The following is a 17,013-nucleotide window of genomic DNA, read 5'->3' as shown; positions in this document are numbered from 1 at the left end:
AAAGTTACTGCAGCGGCTGCAAAGAGTAGTTGAACTGGAGACAAAAGGAACAGCTAATCCTTTCTGATTTTACAGGGATCACCTACATAAAGTGCAGCTTATTTAATGAAACACTGGGTTTAATCTAAACCTGACAGAATACTGACAAATGGAAGTGAACTACTATAAGTGTTTTCTGGGGTCACTGCATTTTCGATTGACATTCAGCTATTCTTCAGGTCTATTTGTCTTTCGTCTACCCCAATGACTTCACACGTCTCACCCACATGGAGCGAGAGAACAAGTGTTTCTACAGGGAGTCCCCTATCTACTTGGAGAAGTAAGGACATTATTTTGTCTGTTTGAGAGCAAAGGGAATATTTGTCTCTGTCTTGTATATATCTTGAATACAATCTAACACACTGATTATGCAGAATAAGTGTTCAAAACATTTGTGAATTTGCTAGTATTGAGTCATGTGACCTCTCACTAAGTTCATTGACACTGAAACTTCTTTTGTTAATGCATGTGGCTTTGTCTGCTGTCTATTTCGTCTGCCAGGTTTGGTTTCTACAAATATATGAAGATGGATGAGGAGGAGGATGACAGACCGTTCTTTTTCCCCAACCCAGATGGTAAACTAATAATGAGTAAACACATACTGTTCACTCATTCACTCATACACACAGACTTATTCAACTTCGGATGTCCTTCATGTCATCAGATTTCCTGGAGGAAGAGGAGGTGGTAGACACAGAAGATGAAGCAGAAATTGTTGGCACACCGTCACCAAAAAAGCCCTCTCATCCCAGTCAGACCAGCCATACCTCAAACCCCTCCTACCAGAACTCAAAGCCTGGACCTACACCAGCTGGCAGAGAGGTAGAGGAGGAGGAAGAGGAGGAAGACCCAAATGAAGTAGAGGCGAGAGAGGTCAACAGTATACTACACCACAGGGAAAGGAGACACTTTCCTTACAGAGAGAGACAGATGGGCAGGGATTTGAACAGAGACTGGGGAAGAGATCATACCATTGGAAATAAAAGACAGGACACCAGGAAGGGCCTGGAAGAGGCACAATCCAAGGTCCTTCAGCCTGATGTGGACAGTGTGGTCAGGGGTCGCACTCTGTCCTGGATCCACACTGGTCCTGCAGAGCTGGATCCTGCCAGGAAAGGAGGAGGAACAGCTGGTGGTGAACTAAAAGCTGCAGAGACACGGCCCAAACTTAGCAAGTCTTCACTTCTTTTCCCCCAAAAGTCATCCCTCTCTGTCCTTGCCAGCCGAGCCAAGCAGATCCTCAGCAACTCCGCCCATAGCAACAACCTCCACGAAAACAACAGTAAATTAGGTGGAAACAAGAAGGAGAAGAGGGAGGAGAACAAGATCTACATCACCAGGCCCCGGCCTGCAAAGGACAGAGAGAAAGAGAGGGAGAGGGAGCAGCGGCGAGAGAGGAAGGAGGAGAGGGCATCTCGCCACCCAAGAGAGGTTTTCCCAGGGGTTTTTTTGTACCAGACTGGGAAGACCACTAGGCTGGTCAACCTGGGTGCCAAGGGACGTGGTGCAAGAGGTGTAACAGGAGGTCGAAGCCTGATTAGTTCCCCTCAACTCTGGCCAAATTCCCCCACAAAAGAGGGTAAGGCATCTCCTCACAATGGAAGCGTCAACATACAGAATGAAAGTGTACACAAGTCTGCCTACAAAGAAGGCGGGGGACAGCATGAGAAAATCAGGTGGAAAGGGGAGCCCCGAGATTTCAAGACTACTGTTACAGCTGATATACCCAGCAAAGGAGACCTCCTAATCCCACCATTGTATCACAAAGACCCCCCTCCTCCTTTTACGCTGCCAAGGTTAAACTCCACAGAAAACACAATCCAAGGTCAATCACGGGTTACTTCTTACCTCAGAACCTCAGAGATTACAGAGTCCCAGCAACAGCCAGAACCAGGCCCCAACCCAGCAGACACTGACAAAGACACAAACCGCTCTAATCCTGACCCCGACCCTGATCCCGAGCCTGAACCAGAGGAGGGCGAAATGTCAGACTACAGCTATGAGGAGGTAGAGGCTCGGCCAGGCTGGGCAGAGGAGAGTATCAACTGGCAGAGGACCTTCTCAGTCAATCCGATGGACTTTGAGTTGCTGCGGTCTGACTGGAATGACCTTCGCTGCAATGTTTCTGGCAACCTCCAGCTGGCAGAGAGTGAGGTGGTGGATGTGTTGGCACAGTACATGGAGAAACTCAATGAACGTAACGGAGGGTAAGTATAAAGAAGAGGGAGCAAGAATAATATGAAACAAAGAGGGCTTATGTTTCCCTGACTGTTTAAATGTGGCTTTAATGGTAACCATTATGTAAAGACCAAAGTAAATTTACTGAGAACATATTGGTCATGCCCCGTTGCCTTGACGTCTTGTTAGTAGACCAAAGTGTGCTGATTTTCTGCTGCAGTGTTTTCAACCCTTGATGTTATTTGCATAAAGTGGCTTCAGATTTTCCTCCTTCATGCTAGCTTCACAGCACCACAGATAATGATTGCAGTATTCCTGAAATAGTTTGCCTTTGCACAAACTTTAATTAAGCCAATTGTAAGAAACTGTGCTTCAACTGTGCATATATGCTATGCTATTTCAGAGTGTGTAAAACCTGTGATTTTATTCAGAATCTACACACTGCTGCGGATCATCAATGTTGAGAAGAGACGGGACTCTGCTAGAGGGAACCGTTACCTGGTAGAGCTGGAGCTGATGGAGAGGGGACGCAGTGTGGTACGACTCTCAGAATACATTTACCTGCTCCTCCACCGCGGCAGGCAAGGAGATGAAAGCCTAGAGAACACAGACTCTGCCCCAGCCTCTGCACCAGCTTCGGCCCCCTCCGCTGCCACGTCCAGCCTCACCACCCCTCTCCCACCCCCTTCCACCAGACCCCCTGCCCACCAGGCAGCGACACCCTGGAGCACTGCCTATGCTAAGCCTCTGCTCTGCCAGCCAGTCATGCTGCAGTGGAGGAGAGATGTCATGGTGCACTTTGTGGTGCCAGGTCAGTAAGAAGCTCAAAATTCAGCACATGCAGTGAATATACAGTGAATATTATTAAAAGAAAATTTGTTGTTACATGTGTTGCTGTCTTTTAGTGAAAAATCAGGCTCGCTGGGTACAGCAGTTCATCTCTGACATGGAAAATCTACATCGACAAACAAAAGACGACAACTTCAGCATCATCATTGTCGACTTTGAGAGTGAGGATATGGATGTGGAGCAGGCACTCAGAGAGAGCAGCGTACCGAGGTGTGCACATGAAACACAAGCAGCCACGTAACGATACTTAAAATATTTTTAGAATACTTCAAAGGTGTGATGTTTGTGCTTTGACAGGTACGAGTATCTTAGGAGAGAAGGGAACTTTGAGCGCTCAGCAGGACTGCAGATGGGAGTGGACACTATTGAGGTCAGAGCAACAAACACATATGAGGAGAGACAATGTTAGCTGGCAGAAAAAAGCCACTCGCCGAAGGTCAAACCACACTGACCACATGACCTTTACTGGCTGATGGACAGATGGAAAGAACACTCATGCATAATGAATACATCACTGCTAGGCTGGTCTGTCACAGGCTGTGGATCTCGCTCTTATCTACGAGCCTCCTCCTGCTTCCCACAGAGCCCAGCTGTGGATGACAGGGAATTGCTCAGACAGATAGCTGCATTTCCTCTGTCATGTGTATGCCATAGCTGTCACATCTACTCCCTTTCACAGGTTATTTGTGTGCATGTGCCCTTACACCATTTTCTGGCTGTCTCCCTCTCAAACATGCACACATGCATGCATGCACACACCCACCCACAGGGGGCTTAGAGTGGCTGAAAATTTGGACGGACGTTGATCCGTCAGTTGAGTGTCAGTGCTGTCGTGGTGGGATGACAGGGGTGTCACTCATGTCTAAATGACCTACGGGTTCTTGAAGTGAAGACAAGCCACCTCTCCACTCTCTTTAATCCTTAAATCCCATATTAGGTTCATAGGAACATACATATATTAGGTTCATAGGAACATACACTCACACAAACTATGTACTACTGCTATGTCATGCACACATACTTTTTGAAATTATGAGACTATTCAGATGATAAATAGATGTGTTTCCTCCCATAGGATATCCACAGCATCGTTTTCCTGTGTGATCTGCACATCCACTTCCCTCTCAACATCTTGGAAAGCATCAGGAAGCACTGTGTGGAGGGACGCCTTGCCTTCGCTCCCATTGTCATGAGACTTGGCTGTGGCAGTTCACCACTGGAGCCTGATGGTAACACACTATTAAACACACACAGTGCATTTATGCAGGCACATACAGTATCTGGGCTCACACAGGCACAACCCATTGCACAGTAATAATTTACTCAGCTTTATGCGGAGTCCATATTTTCATTTTTTTATGTATTTTTGTGTTTCAGGCTACTGGGAGGTAAACGGCTTTGGCCTGTTTGGAATCTATAAGTCTGATTTTGATAAGATTGGAGGAATGAACACAGAGGAATTCAAAGATCGCTGGGGTGGAGAGGATTGGGAGCTGCTAGACAGGTAACCCAAAAACAATACAACACAAACCCAATTAAAAACATACTTGTTGGAGATGTCTCTGGAAATGGCCTTAAGTTTGTCAATGATGTTTACTTGAACTAATTACACTTAAACTAATTAGATTTTTTTCAATAAATGGCTGTTAACCAGCATCTTGTTAGGATATTTGTAAAAGCTTTAGTAGACAATTAAAAGTTTTGCATATAAAGGACATATAATATGGGACAGAAAACAGCAGTGTGTAACTGTGTGTGTTTCCTCCTCCATTAGGGTGCTGCAAAATGGATTGGAGGTAGAGAGACTACGCTTGAGGAACTTTTTTCACTACTACCACTCCAAAAGAGGCATGTGGAATGCCCAAAACAAGAAAACTCCTAAGGGATAGCACCCACAGTTGCTGGGATGATTCTGAATCTTCCCGGCAGATCCAATGTGTGTGTGCGTGAGAGAGAGACCTGTAGGAGCTCGCTCACTGCCTGAACTCTGCCTTTTCTTTTGTCAAACAGGCTCCTGTCAGGGACACCTCTGTTTTGCCAATCGGGCCATGTTGTACGGTTGTCTGTGTGAGGAGTCTAAATCTGAATTTTAGACTTGTGTTGCTCTTTACACAGACAGACCTGAGTCATCACTTTGCCTCACTGACTGAACTACTGTACAGAGAGAAGAGAGTTATTTTTGTCCTCTCTCTCTGTCCTTTTTGGTGCAATGTTTTCAGACAGACTGGAAAGCAGCTGTTTGTGTGTGTGTCTGTCTGTGTGTGTGTGTGTGTGTGTGAGGGAGAAAGAGAGAGAGTATGGTTGAATGTGTGGATATGTGTATATATACATATATAAATATAAGTGTGTGTGGGTGTGGTGCAGCTTGTGTGTACCTATGACAACAGGAAGCACCTTTTTTCTAACAAGGAGATGTGAAGACAACCTAAGATCTTTTTTCTAACACACTCTCACATGGGAGCCTAATAGATTGTGTGTCAAAGTGTTAATCAGATAAACATGGTGGTGTAGCTCGAGTAGAGGAACTCTGTGTTAAAGCAGTATCTGGTAAAAGCAGTATCTCTAAACACATCAACTTCTACCTGTTGGATATCATTACCCAGAATGACTGAGGTGCTGATCTTCTACTTACAACTGATGTTATGAACCACAGAACATTTTTCTATTTAGAAAAGGCCACTTTTCAACCAGATCCATCATATTTATATCTCTCTCTATCCCTCTCTCTCCTTCTTGTATCACTTTCACCTTATTTTGTTTTCTCTTCTTTATCTGTTCAAATCTGTTGAGTCATTCTTTTGTATCAGTCATGAATTGATTCATTTATTTTATTAACTTAAGTTGGTTCTGTTGACAGGTACTTTTTTGTTTGTTTGTTTTGTTTGTTTTTGGAAAACACTGAATTTAAATTCTATTGACAGCATCCACCACCCTGCAAATCTTTAACCTCATTGTCAACTGAAACCTGAGTCTTTAAAGTTGGAGCAGAGGATGGTGTAAATCTTTCTGATGTCTAATTTTGATGTTATCTAGTCTTTGTTTTTAAGCATTTTCTCAGCTGGATGTTGCATCTCAATTAGTGGATTTGAGGCATTTATTTCTCAAACCACCACAGAGGCAGAGAATGCTTAGTTATTAAACACATTGACACTCTTCCTCTTTTAAGCTTGTGTACAAGCTCTAACAGAAGGGAGACCAGTTCATGCATAGGACACGATACAGCAAGGCATGGCTGTTTCACAAATGTGTGCCTTTATCAGTGTTTGGCTGCAGGCAGTTTTTAAAATACTCTAATGACTGAAGAGGGCAGGGACAGACAGAAATACAACAGTATTCATCAGCAGGCTGTAATGTCACTGTAAATTCAGATACACTGTAAAAACAGGGAAATATGGTTCTCTTTAATGGATTAGAGACACGTCGGTGTGAATTATATTAAAAGAACGAAGGGCAGGCGAGACATTTTGATGATATGAAGTGCTCACTGCGGGGAGAAATGTTAGGAATGACTACTAAGTGGGATCAGAGGGTGTGATGGAGACTCACTGGCAGCTGCAGTCCAGCAGGACCCCACTTGCTACCATTATTTTGGCTGGAGGCAGGGCTCCTAATGCATCTGTTTATGCAACATGGTACTTATATTGACGGGGACTGATTGGAGGGCTCTTAGCTGGACACATATATGGGTGAGAGCTATTAGGTATCTGTTATTGACTATATGATTGTCAAAAAGCCCTCCAAGACCCTTTTTTGCCTCTACAGGAAAAAGGTCTATACTGTACATCATTTAACACTGACATGGGACTATTTAAAAATGAAGGAAACACATTAACTATAAGGCTATATATATATATATAAGAAACATAAAAATGAAAAATAGGAATATACATTCCAAGGTAATTTCTGTGAAATTGTTTTGTAGAGAAAAGGTTATAAGAATGTATTGTACTTTTATTTTGATTTGTTGGTTTTTTGCAAATAAAATTTTTCTGCTTACATCCAGATAATAGTTTTTGAGTTTTTTTTTCTTTTCTACGTTGTTGTCTCTGTTAATTTTTGTCAAAGTATAGCCAAAGCTGTATTTGAGACTTTTGAAACTTTCTTATCTGACCACATGGTGGTGCTCCACCCACATGTGCATGTGAACCTGCAGAGGTAAAGTGGATGGAAACACAGTGAAGAAGGTTAAACAGCAGCAATTTCATTTTTGTCTATGTTATAAATGATTTCATGTGAAAAATATGACACCCCCCCCCCCACACACACACATATACAAACATGTCTCTTATATATTTATATATATATAATCCCTTAATGTTTTTGACCCCATACTGTGGACTGTGGATTAAGAACTCTTCAAACCACTAAGTCTTTTTCAATACATTTTCTCTAATGTGCCTTCGTTTCCAGCTCAGCAAACATGATATTAGGTTGAAACCCCCTGCAGCCCCCCTCTGTATATACTCTTGACATCACTCTCTGTTAACCTTTATGAGTTAAATAAATGTTTTACAACCTGCACCAGGATAAAATTAAACATTATGAAACTAATAGTTACAATTTCCAACAGAGCTGACATGTTTGTGGACCACAAGGAATCACCCTGTGTTTACCACTTTGTTCTGGGTGGGGGTCTGCACACACACAGTGAGACCATGAGGTAAGTGCTGTCTAAACCGCAGCTACAATACATGAGGTCTGGATGAGGCAAGTGCTAACCTTCTGTGATCTCCTCTCCGCCCTGTGTGTCTTGTAGCTATGACTAAATGGGGGGAGGTTAACTGGACTGAAAGTTTGACTCCCCTTCACAGTTTTCCCTGGCTGATGTTCTGTGTGCATCAGAGTCAGTTTTTCCATTTTAAATACATGCAAAGCATGTCTTGTAAATCTGTCTATTTTAAAGAAAACGTTCAGCCACTTTGTGTCTTGTGTTGCAGTCTCACATGTAGGCAGGCAGCGTAATAAGTGTTCTGACTTAAACCTATTATGTAATGGTGTTGGACACCGTCCCAGTAGAGACACGCCCTACCTGACTGTGTGACTGCAGAGTGACGAGAAGCAGGTACTCACAGGCTCCTAAGATGTGTTTGCTTTAATTCACCTCAAGCATGTTACAGCACTTAACCAGGAATCACAAACAGGGGCACACAATAATCCAAACTGTGACGTTTCCTAAGAGGATTTTCTCTGAGTTGCCACTTTGCCACTGCCAACTTTTTTTTTACCCCAGCGTTGCCTCTGCTGAACTGGTAGTGGTGAGGAGAATGTATAATGAGAAACAGTTGTTTAGATGAATGCACACAATAAGAAAACAATGATTTATTTATATCTTTCCTAAGTTGTTACAACACTCCCGTTTTCATTGCAGTCTTAAATAAGCCTTTAAAATGCACTCTGAGTGAAAACATAAGCCTTGTTATATCAAAGTAAACACTGCTCCACCTCTTGCACCATTACCAAGAGCTTTACAGATTCAGTTTCTGTTACACACCACAGGTGAGATTAACAAATGTGCAGGCGGCTTGCCAAACTCCCCTGAGTGAATGTGAGGAGACAACTGAGTCAGGCCGATGTGGATTTTGGTTCCGAGTAACTGATTACAGATGTAACAGTTGTAAACATATAATGGCTGTTATTTAACCCAGATTTATTGTAAATTCCAATTAAATGATCAATTGTGAGTAAAAAATATAATAATGCTAACAAAGATTGTGACATTTTTGCAGTGATGATAGCACAAACAGCTTTATGTAGGTCACACATGTTAGGGGATTGTGTTCATCCTTTGAGGAAAAAGTTTACTTCTCTCCAACTTGGACAGGGTTTGAGGTGCACTTTGATTGGCTGTCGCAGAAGTCGGTCGTCTCCTGATTGGTGTGCGAGCTGCTTCCCTGTTGTCGCTCTGCTGCAGTCCCTCCTCTCACACATCTGTGGCTGAGTAGCTGCGGACAGCCTGTGCGTTCCGAGGCGCCGTGAGAGCGGAGCGATGAGAAGTGAACACGGACTCTTTCTACGGTTATCTAGGAAAAACAACCATTTTCTGTTTTGCGGAGCAGCTACCTGGGACTTGTTTATGTGAGTGAACTTTATTCGAGCTGTACTGAAGAAGATCTTTTGTCGGGCGTTCTAAAGACAGTTTGGAAAGAAAGTTTAAATCCCTGCGCTTGTAGGCGGAAAGGTGAGACTGCTTCTCCTCCCTGTTAGCAAGAGAGTTTTTATTCAAATTAAACTCTAGTGGGATTTTATCTGCCTGTGCAGAAGTATTCCGTTGTCCTGCACAGAACTTTACTTAACAGCATGTCAGACAAGTGTTTCACCGTGTAACCAGTTCATCCAGCTCGGCGGGGAGTTTCGACGGCTGCTGATTGACTTCCAGGTAAACCACTGACGAGGTTTGCCGCTCCCCCACAGTGTCCCTTGTCAAAGGTCGTTGGATAATAATGGCTGGTTTGAGCAATGTCCACATGAAAACCCTGGAGGACCTGACTCTGGACTCGGGATACGGGGCGGGGGATTCCTGCAAATCCCTCAGTCTGTCCTCATCTAAGTCAAACTCCCAGGCTTTCATGACAACCCCTCACCGGGGGAACTGGTGGTACTATTCTGGCTCCATGAACAGCAGGAACAACAGCTGGGACACTGTCAACACTGTCCTTCCCGAAGACCCAGAAGACATCTTCTCCAAGTGTCCCCGCTTACCTGAGCTCGAAGAGTTCCCCTGGACCGAGGAGGAGGTCAACAAGATACTACGTAAAGTGGCCGAGAGTGGGAGCGTGAAATGGGGGCCAACACCTGTGTTCTCCCCGGAGGCCGTCAGGCGGCTGTCCGCTCTCCTGCGCAGGGCTCTCATCCGCATCTCCAGGGAGGCTCAGCGGCTCAGCGTAATGCACTGCCGCTGCACACGCTTCGAAGTGCAGAGCGCCATGAGGCTGGTGCTCAGCTGGGCTCTGGCCGACCACTGCGTTTCTGCCACAGTCAAAGCTATCTCCATGTACAGTATGAGCGCAGGTGAGCTCCTGAGGAAAGGGAAGTCAGCCCGCTGCGGCCTTTCCTTCTCGGTGGGGCGCTTCTTCCGCTGGATGGTAGACACACGCATCTCCGTGCGCATCCACGAGTACGCGGCGATATGCCTGACTGCATGCATGGAGGCTCTGGTGGAAGAGATTGGAGCTAGGGTGCTGATGGCCGAGAAGGGTCATCAAGGGCCCGATGCAGGGTCAGGAGGTGCCCCGGTGAGTGCAGAGGCCATGGAGGGGGTGGTAAACAATGACGCGGAGCTGTGGGGAGTCCTGCAACATTATGAGCACCTGATCTGCGGGAAGAACGCCAATGGTAAATATATTTTAAAGTCTCTTTCCAGTGCACTTAAATCCACAAAACGTCCAGTTATTCTGTGCTGTTGATGACAGCTCTCTGAATGTATTGCTGTGTGGTAAGACATGTCAAAATTCACTCCATTTTTTTCCTTGTCACATATTCGCCTTCTTGAGTACTGGTCACAAGTTTCCAACACTCTCTCATACTCCATGTGTGGAAAAGGTGAACTGTGGCTGCTGCTGAGATACAATAGCAGCTCTTTGTGCAAGAGGGCATGATGGATTTGTTGCTAATTTAACTTGTCAGAATAGGAAAATAACAGTGCCGACACATCTGATATGAACAAAGAAAGTATTCTCTCTCTCTCCAGCCAAGGTCACACAATAAGAATTGGCTGCCAGATTCTCTGCTGTTGTGCCAAATTTGATTTTAACTACTTCTCTCTCATCTGTCAGTTGCATGATTGAGTTGGTGCCCGTCACTCATGTTCTGCTGTGGTGATTTGGGGGGTGCACAGAGCCCTTAGAGTCCAGGCAGGAGGCTTGTCTGTTGACACAGCTCTCTGTTTACACTGACCTCACCTCTCAGCTTCTTGCTGTGTTGGCTACACTCCTTTAAAATCCTCCCTCTCTTCCATTTCCTCATCCTGTGCTCTTCTCCTCCTGTTGGCCATATCCCTCTCACCGACAACCAACCGCACATATCTTACATCTCTCTCCCTGCGCTCTCTTCCAGCTCCAGCTGTGCATCCTGCACCCTGTCCATTTGTTTCCTCCACCCTCGCATCCCTCCTCAATCAACTCTCTTTCTCTGCCCTCTTTGTCAATCCCTAGTAGACTCATAGCGCTCTTTCCATGACTGTTTTGGCAGCCCAGTGTTGAGTTGATTCATGAGCTCGTATTGGGACAATGTTACCAGCCTTTGTTTGTGGCCCACTACCAGCTCCCCAGAGCGGAGCTTTTGCAGCAGCACAATGGCCTTTTGTTGTGTGATGGTGCAGCTTAGCCCAACACAGAGGGAGTGAAAACAAATGCTGGTGAAGCACACACACCATCAACATCATACATAACCAAGAGAGAGCAAATAGCAGGAGATGACCCACTGCAGGGCTGCAATTAGAAGGCTTGCTACTGATCTAAGTTAATACGTTATCATGCAGAAGCACCTTTTTGTGCAAGTATGGCTTGCATGTGAGCTGTGACCATCCCAACTTTCTGCAATCAATCAGTATTTAACAGACAGTACTTGCACATGCATGCATTTTAGGCAGCTTCCACCGGTTTCATCATCACATCCACTTCATCTAAGCCTGCAAGTGCTAAAAACAATGCACTGCACTGGACTTGCCTGTTATCTGGCCATGTGTTTGAGTTGGAGCTATTTCATTGGAAAATAAGTTAAAGAGCAGCTTTTGTCCCAGCATTTAACCAGATGTCTTTTGGTCGGCTTTTGACTGGCCTATTTTGGTGAGTTTAGTCATTGGTTTTGAGAAAGAGCAGTGTGTGTGTGTAATAACAACAGACCATTATTCTGACCACCCTGGCTTTTTATAGGCCCTGGATGGGGTTGTAGAAGCCACATACCCCCTCTACCACCTTACCACCTGACACCCCACACCCTGAAACTGGCTTTCAGCAACCCCCTGCTCCAGATGCCCCCCCACCCCCCACTTCCTAACATATAGCAACGTTCCATTTCCCCCTCTCAAACCTCAGACCAGAATGGAAGTGTATACCTCTGATCATATAGAATGGCACAGTCTGATAAAACTCCTCCCTCTCACTTGATTTCTGCTTGTCTTATTCGACTTTCTCTTTCTCAGAGGCTGACCAACATCTGGAACTCTTTAAGTCAGAAATGACTTCTACGGCTCCAATAACAAAACTGAAAACTCTCCCCCTCCCTCCTCCACTCTTGCCCTCTCATGCTCAGTCTCTCTCTTTTTTTTTGTACTTTGCCATTGCTTTCACGTCCACTTCATCTTTATCTGTTTATTTTTTTCTGGTCTACAGAGAGTGCATTAGAGGAACCCCGTTGTGATGTGCCAGGATCTTATTCATTACTTGTGCATTCACATGCACACAGACCCTGAAACCAATTTAGTCTGTTTTGCATGTGTTCAAATGGCTCCACTGCACTGGTTGCACTCAATACACAATACCACTACACAGAAGAATCCATTTGTCATTCATTTCTCCTCACAAGGAAATAGCATGAGTGAGCCCTCCTGGTGTAATTTGTATTGATAGTACAGTTTGGGCACTTTAAAGTGCAGCATAGTAGTCTCCACTAATGGACAGTGGAAGTGGCTATGAAAGTATTGATTTTTATGATGGGCACACAAATGTCTGATATCTGGTCTGGCAGGACAATTTTGTCCAAGTAGAGCTCTATTCAGTCATTATTGGGACTTTTTAGTAGTTGTTTTTAGGTTGTTGTATCACTAATGTTAAAGTTAAACAAACTTGTGACCGGAGGGGCGATAGTTCTTGAGGTTGGCTTTTAAATCCAGCTCACTTGAACTTTTACAGTGGCCAGCAGTATAAATCTGAAGCACGCACTTGGTGAAAGAGAGCATTCATGCTCAAAGTAATGTACCTGGAGAGATAAATGTAGATTTGGTCCAGTACTAACAACAAGCTGAATTCAGTTTTCAGCTCTGTAAAGGTAGTAAAAAGTCTGCTAGTAATGGGTTTGGGGTGCACTGACAGACCATATGATTTGCTGCTCAGTATTTCCCTAAATATGTATTTAGCCCAGAAAGAGGCGTGGGAACAGTGGGCAGAAAGATGCAGGGAGAGCAGCCCAGCACTGTGGTCACGCAGATGGGGAAACCAGCACTCTGAAAATACACTCCCTGTTCCACAAACCTGGAGCAGGATCAAATACAGCTTTGGAGAACATATGAGGACATTAATATTATGGTGAAACAACCTTGAGTTCATACTTAAGTGTTAAGCATGCTGGAAATGTGGCTGGGCTTTAACAACAAACTTGCATTATCTAAAAAACCATACAGATTAATGTAGATTACCCATGTGGACACTGTCAGCAGGCCAGTGTTTAAATAGTTAAGACAATGAATCAGATAGCTTTAAGGTTAATCTTTTACCTAACACTAGGTTGTGTTTATAGTTTATAGTGTGAGAGTGTTTTTTGTGGGTGCATATGTACCACCCCAGGCTACACACACACACAGAGACACAAAGTTATGGCCCATGTCACTGTTTGCACTGGCTTCTTGTCTAGTCCCAGCTGTAAAAACACTGACCCATTAGACTGCTGGTGTGCACATGTGCTTCAATGGGCTCATCTGTGGGTGCTTACATATTCTTTTGTGGGTACTGGCCATTCTTGGAAAACCATGAGTAATGCTTTCACAGATATAATACCACAAACGATTTGTCTGGTTATTGCTACATGGATTCTGGAAGCCTCCATTGATGTGTCATCTTCTGAAGCAGCTTATTTAGTATGTGATTTTAATGACAATCAAATCAACTAATCATAACAGATTGTGACATCTGCTGTTTGTTACGGTGGGTGTTTACTTGTAATTTTTTTTGAACCTTTACAGTCAGTATTTTGATTACCAGCTATGCTCCTCCTATAATGTTTCAGCAGTATGCTTCTTAACTCTGTTTACAGTGAAGTGCTGATTGTGAGGAAGCATTGAGAGATGGGGATGACAGATATCGAAGGGGAAAAAAGGGCCATGGGACATAAACAGCTACTCAGAAATAGTGACTGCAGACTTAAAAGCATTTATGCGTTTGCATCTTGATTTAGGCTTTCTAATTGCAGTCTTGAAGAGCAGTAGTTCTCCACAGAGAACAGGAGATTCTGATTGATATTGAACTTGTTTACACTGGAAAATGTGTATGTGAGGTGTGTCACATACATTACCACGGACTCATGGCTATGGCTCTCGAGGGAATCTGTTCCGCGTGGCCAGTTGAGGTTGCAGCCCGGGTAGCTAATGAGGGAAGCAGGATGACTGGCTGGAAGATGGTTGGAATCTTAGACTAGACAGTTTCCTGCACTGCCTGAATGGTAGCGGTTTTAAAGGAACCACAGTGCATCACATCGTCCCAGCAAGAAGTGTGGCTCTGTGACAGTACAGCCACACACACCTGTGTCTGGCTCATCATCTTCTTGTAACCATGCATGCAGAAGAAATGGTCTGCTTTTGTAGGATGATTGACATAAAATACTGCACTGTATGCCAATGAATGGTCATATGTCTTTAGATCATGTTGACCTTGGTCACTGTAAGCTAAAAGGGAAAGGTGGTAGAATGGCAAGATAAGAAATGATGAGCTAAACTACAAGAGAAATTGTCACCTGAGAATCAGAGAAAAAAATATATCAAGGACTTTTTTTCCATTTCTGCTGCTTTTTGAGTGCCCTACTGATCTACATGTAGCAGCAGAGAAGGCAGGCATGTCTGACCTTTATGTAATATTGAGTGGAAAAGCCAATATCCTGAAGCAAATATGAATGATTTGTTAGGTGATATTGTCTCTTTTTAATGTTCAGGTCAAAAATAACAGTGTAGTATTTTTTTTATTTTTATGCAGAAAAGACCAAACAGGCTGTTTGATACAGTCTTTTATCCCAGAGACCCCTGATATAAACAGAATGTAATCACTGTAAGAAGAATTATCTTACAACCAAACCACCCTTTCAAATTTAACTCGGACATGGTTTGATTAAGTGCTATGTTTTACAAAATGAGACATAAACAGTGCTCCATTCATTCTCTAATTTGGTTTATTCTGTGGCAGTGCGGATCAGTTCTGCCTTGCTTTTTAACATTGGTTAAATTCACAGATCTCACAAAGTGTAAACTTTGAATATTTCTCTGATTCTGTGTCAAACCACAAACCCCCACAAAATAATCTGAAAAAAATCAATTGCCAACCAATCTAATTGCTAATAGGCAATAGCTGGCATGCATCAGTTCTGTGCACGTGTCCTCAAGCCAGCCACTGTAGTCGATACAGAACCATTTTGTGGGTGATTTGGTTGTAATATTTAATTACACACAAACTGATCAGATGGGTCTGACTGGGAGAGCAGTAGGGAGACAGCAGGGAAGGGGATCAGGGAGTGTACAGTTTTAAGTGGAAACAGATTTGTGTGACATGGGATTGGATATAAAAACCCCTTGCTGTGATCTCTGATGAATTCTGTTTGAGTCCAAAGGATTTGGCCAGGTTAGTTAAAGCCAAATCTCTGCAGCTGAGGAAGAGTTTGTGTGTGCAGGATTGTTCCAGTCTATGCAGGCACGTATGTGTGCCAAAGGAAGGGATGTGAAAAAAAAGGACATTGCTTCTTTTGGATATTCTTCGTCTAAGCTAGGAAAGGGAGTGTTATTTCTTTCCTTTTAAGTCTAAACTGTTGTTTTTGTAAACGAGCTGAAAGAGAGAGCTTTTTGTGATGCTGTCAGTGACCTCTTTGTCCAGCAAAGTCAGAGAAGGCAGTGTGTGGAGGCTGAATGGCACAGCACCGATATATAGCACTGGAAAAGCTAACACACTGTCTTGTAGACTTATGGTTGTACATGCATAGTCTTACCTTATTTTTAGAATAATGACTCTTAGTGTTAGAAAATACCTAAAATATTGACCTGAAGTGGCAAAGCAGGAAAAGAAGACACTTTTTTTGACTAGACGATGTCCGTAGGTGTATAAAGGAATGAATACGCAAACAATTTCAGTTGACAAAGACTTCCTGTTAGGGACTTTCCCCCTGCTTCTACTGTGAAGTTCCTAGGTTTCTCATTATATTAATAGTATGTCATAGAAATAAGCTATACTTTTAATACCTCCTGGTGACAATAAGAGTGACAGGACCAGCCTCACACATCACCTCATATGGGTCGAGCAGTACTTCAAATCTTGCATAATGTTTTGAAGAGTTTTTCACCTCCCTAAACAGCCAGCCGATTTTCCAGAGGGAGATGTGGGATAGAGACATTAGATGAAAGGAGTGAATAAGACATGAAGAAGTTGCAGCTTTTATGCCAGACTTGTTGGTATTGGTGCCAGCTGGGCAAAGTGCCCATTTTGACACATTAACTTATACACACAGCATAAATTAGACCATCACAGAGTTGCTTCTGCATAATTTTGCTTTGATATTGTGCATTTCTGTCTTTCTCCTGTGATCTCTGTCTTTGTCCTTTGACTTGATGGTTTGTACTTTGAAAAGTACTGACAGTTAACACAGAAAGGACACCCTGTTCTGTTTGAAATAAAAGTACAAGGAAGAGTGACTTTTGTATTGTTTTTTAAAGGAACCATTGATTAGTATCAGGAATGGGTGCAGTGTATTTCCATTGAGTAAATAGGGGTGATACCCAATCTCTTTTTTTGTCTTTCTCTTACCACCCACCCCCCTCTCAGCTGTCTGGCCTGGAATGTGTTTGTTTGTGTGTCAAGCCTGCAGCTTCATCAGTAACAACACGTATGTAAACATAGAGGCACAGCAGCTTGTTTGGACCACTTTTTTTGCCCACATCACAGGGCACGGAGCTCGGTCCCATTTTATGCTGATAACCAGACTGCTGTGGGCAGCAGTCATTTTAGAACAATATGTTTGAAACTTTTTCTCCTCTTTGTAAAA

General features: G+C 43.7%; 2 protein-coding genes across 2 annotated transcripts in view; both read left to right on the top strand.

The window, feature by feature from the left end:
- Positions 1-6,898, top strand: part of b4galnt4a (beta-1,4-N-acetyl-galactosaminyl transferase 4a) — a 116,644-nt gene extending 109,746 nt beyond the window's left edge. The window contains exons 12-20 of the mRNA XM_028408597.1: positions 219-319; positions 541-614; positions 704-2,246; positions 2,649-3,028; positions 3,123-3,276; positions 3,364-3,436; positions 4,142-4,295; positions 4,444-4,570; positions 4,841-6,898. Coding sequence (XP_028264398.1) covers positions 219-319; positions 541-614; positions 704-2,246; positions 2,649-3,028; positions 3,123-3,276; positions 3,364-3,436; positions 4,142-4,295; positions 4,444-4,570; positions 4,841-4,955 — 2,721 coding nt within the window. The 3' untranslated portion in view covers positions 4,956-6,898. The remainder of the gene's footprint in view (positions 1-218; positions 320-540; positions 615-703; positions 2,247-2,648; positions 3,029-3,122; positions 3,277-3,363; positions 3,437-4,141; positions 4,296-4,443; positions 4,571-4,840) is intronic.
- Positions 6,899-9,020: 2,122 nt separating this feature from the next.
- The window catches only part of abtb2b (ankyrin repeat and BTB (POZ) domain containing 2b), a 36,456-nt gene continuing 28,463 nt past the window's right edge, over positions 9,021-17,013 (top strand). The window contains exon 1 of the mRNA XM_028407674.1: positions 9,021-10,398. Within this exon, the coding sequence (XP_028263475.1) occupies positions 9,507-10,398 (892 nt within the window). The 5' untranslated portion in view covers positions 9,021-9,506. The remainder of the gene's footprint in view (positions 10,399-17,013) is intronic.

This window comes from Parambassis ranga, chromosome 6 (genome assembly GCF_900634625.1).
Source record: "Parambassis ranga chromosome 6, fParRan2.1, whole genome shotgun sequence".
In the NCBI taxonomy this organism is placed as follows: domain Eukaryota; kingdom Metazoa; phylum Chordata; class Actinopteri; family Ambassidae; genus Parambassis; species Parambassis ranga.
This window is presented reverse-complemented; position numbering and strand designations above follow the sequence as displayed.